Below are 3207 nucleotides of genomic sequence, written 5' to 3'. Positions count from 1 at the left end.
ACCTTGTCCATTGGTTACACCAGCCTTTGCTCCATAGCCTTAAAAACAAGATGGAAAACCATTACCAAAATATCTAAAGTTTTACAGAATATCAAGAGATAGTATTTTGCTAAAATTGAAATAACACAGGTACATGGCTGAACCTACTTTTGTCCCTCCTCATTGGTCCCACCAGCAGCTGCACATAGCCTGAGATGTATGGTGAAAACAGTTAGATGAAGCTGTAAATGGCATTGATGGTTTGGCAAAAACGTTTTCATTGGATTTAGCTTAATTTGCACTTGAAAAATCTACTGCTGGCCAATGCTTGACTAACATTAGAAACAAGTATTTATAAATCCGATCAACTAATACAGATCTATGTTACATTAGTAATCACTAACTATGCCTTTTGTTGAGTAGTGAGTGAGTGAGTGAGTGAGTGAGTGTCCAAATATAGAATATTGTCTATACCATTGCCTTTCATTTGTTGTCCATTGGTTGGGCCGGCTTGAACACCATATCTGCACAAAGATCACAGTGTGATGATGTTGTAGCAACAATTAGAATAATTGAAAACAAGTGCAAACGGCAGAGAGATGCATGCAACATCTACCATTAGATTTGCACCATGTCCATGGGTAAAACTCTGGATTTCCTCTAGATTACAAAACAATATATATAGATTGTGGGAAAAGTTAGTGGAAAACAGTGAATCTGAGTGTTAACGTAAATGTGCTGCAGGACTGGGATTAAAAAAGAACAACTTTTAATGAGCCCTATATTTCTTGGATTTTTCCATCTTAGTGTGTACAGTGTTTGTGTAGTAATGTTGTATATTTACAAAAACATATTTCACTCCAATGGAGTCTCTGTACACAGACAACACTTTTTCTCAATTGCCTGAAATGCCTTGCTCTCATTCGTGTTTGAAATTCATCATAGTGATGTCACTGAATGAGAATGACAGCCATTTTTTCATGTGTGCTTCCCCCTAGGGCTGCCTGAGCAAGCACAGCGCCCCAGTGGCTTTTTTTTTTAATTTGGTTGACCAATCACAACAGAGTATACAGCTGACCAATCAGAGCAGACTGGGCTTCAGGAAGGCGGGCCAAGAGCTCAAACAAAGTGTTTCAGACAGAGGAGCTGCAACAATGGGAAGTATAAGAAACATTTTTGAACATCAAAGTACGCAAACCTATCTTGTGACCCATGTGCAATGGATGCTGAAAAGAAGTACATAAGGGCTCTTTAACATCCACTTAAGCCTATGGTTTTAGTTTCTTGATTTATGGTAGAACAGAAGCTAAAAATCTGCATTTGCGCAATTCTTTAATTTCTGTGAAGCTGAGGCCCACATTGGATTACCACCTTGTCCATGGTTACACCAGCCTTTGCTCCATAGCCTTAAAAACAGATGGATAACATTACCAAAATATCTAAAGTTTTACAGAGTGATAAGTGATATTATTTGCTAAAATAGAATGAACGCAGGTAAAGGCTGAACCTACCTTTTGGCCTCCTCCATTGGTCCCACCAGCAGCTGCACCATAGCCTTAAATCATGAGATGCATGGTGAAAAAAGTTGGATAAACTGTAAATTTGCAATTGATGGTGTGAACACATTTATATTATATTTAGCTTCATTTGTACTTAAAATATCTAGTGCTGGCCAGTTGCTTCACTAACATTGGAAACATATATTTCTAAATCAGAATCTATCTACAGCGCTATGTTACATCGTAATCAAGACCTATGCCTTTTGTTGAGTGAGTGAGTGAGTGATGTGAGTGAGTGAGTGAGTGTCCAAACTTAGAATTGTTGTCTTATACCATTGCCTTTGATTTGTTGTCCATTGGTGGGCCGGCTTGAACACATATCCTGAACAAAGATCACAGTGTGACTTATTGTAGCAACATCATTAAGTTAAATTAGAATTATTTGATAACAAGATGCAGCTGGTAGAGAGAAGCATGCAACATTACCATTAGATTTTGCACATGTCCATTGGGTAAACTGCTGGTTTCCTCCTAGATTACAAAAAAAATATAAGATTGTGGGAAAAGTTAGGGGAAAACAGTGAATCTGAGTGTTAACGTTAAATGTGCTGCAGGACTGGGATTAAAAAGAACAACTTTTAAGAGCCCCTATTTTTTCTTGGATTTCCCATCTTAGTGTGTAACAGTGTTTGTGTAAGTAATAGTTGTATAATTTACAAAAAACATATTTCACCAATGGAGCTCTCTGTAACACAGACAACACTTTTCTCAATTGCCTGAAATGCCTTGCTCTCATTCGTGTTTGAAATCATCAATTAGTGATGTCACTGAATGAGAATGACAGCCCATTTTTTCAGTGTGCTTCCCCTAGGTGCTCTGAGAAGTATAGTCCGCCCAGTGGCTTGTTTGAATTTGGTTGACCACCAACAGAGTGGGCCAGCTGACCAATCAGAGCAGACTGGGCTTTCAGGAAGGCGGGCCAAGAGCTCATAAAGAGTTTCAGGCAGGCTGCAACAATGGCAAGTACAAGAATTATTTTTTTGAACATCAAAGCATGTAAACCTATTCTTGTAGACCCAGAGTGCACAAATGGGATGCTGAAAGAAGGATAATATGGGCTCTTTAACATCCACTTAAGCGGGTTGAGTTCTTGGTTTAGTGGTACAACAGAAGCTGAAAATCTGCATTTGCTGCAATTCTTTAATTTCTGTGAAAGCTGAGGCCCACATTGGATTACCACCTTGTCCATTGGTTACACCAGCCTTTGCTCCATAGCCTTAAAAACAAGATGGAAAAACATTACCAAAACATCTAAGTTTTACGAGTGTAAGTGATATTATTTGCTAAAATAGAATGAAGCAAGTACATGGCTGAACCTACTTTTGTCCCTCCTCCATTGTCCCACCAGCAGCTGCACCAAGCTTAGATAAAAGATGTTAGGTAAAAAAAATTAGAATAACTATAAATTTGTGCTTGATGCTGTGGAAAACATTTACCATTGGATTTAGCTTCATTATACATTAAATATCTACTGCTGGCTAATTGCTTGCTAACATTAGAAACATGTATTTCTAAAATCAGATCAATCTATCATACAGACTCTGTTAATAGCCTTAAAAACAAGATGGAAAACCATTACCAAAATATCTAAAGTTTTACAGAATATCAAGAGATAGTATTTTGCTAAAATTGAAATAACACAGGTACATGGCTGAACCTACCTTTTGTC

General features: G+C 37.8%; 1 protein-coding gene across 17 annotated transcripts in view; it reads right to left on the bottom strand.

Annotated features, from left to right (window-relative positions):
* Nucleotides 1-3207, bottom strand: part of cmn (calymmin) — a 37392-nt gene that overhangs the window by 18933 nt on the left and 15252 nt on the right. For 9 of the 17 annotated variants that reach the window (XM_032502409.1, XM_032502408.1, XM_032502412.1 and 6 more), the window contains one exon: nucleotides 2719-2754. The exons of 7 other annotated variants lie outside the window; for them this stretch is intronic. In XM_032502409.1, coding sequence (XP_032358300.1) covers nucleotides 2719-2754 — 36 coding nt within the window. Of the gene's footprint in view, nucleotides 1-2; nucleotides 39-2718; nucleotides 2755-3207 lie in introns of those variants that run through there. One more of the 17 variants, XM_032502420.1, reaches the window with a different exon arrangement.

The sequence above is a fragment of the Etheostoma spectabile genome, chromosome 21, assembly GCF_008692095.1.
Source record: "Etheostoma spectabile isolate EspeVRDwgs_2016 chromosome 21, UIUC_Espe_1.0, whole genome shotgun sequence".
NCBI lineage: Eukaryota > Metazoa > Chordata > Actinopteri > Perciformes > Percidae > Etheostoma > Etheostoma spectabile.
This window is presented reverse-complemented; position numbering and strand designations above follow the sequence as displayed.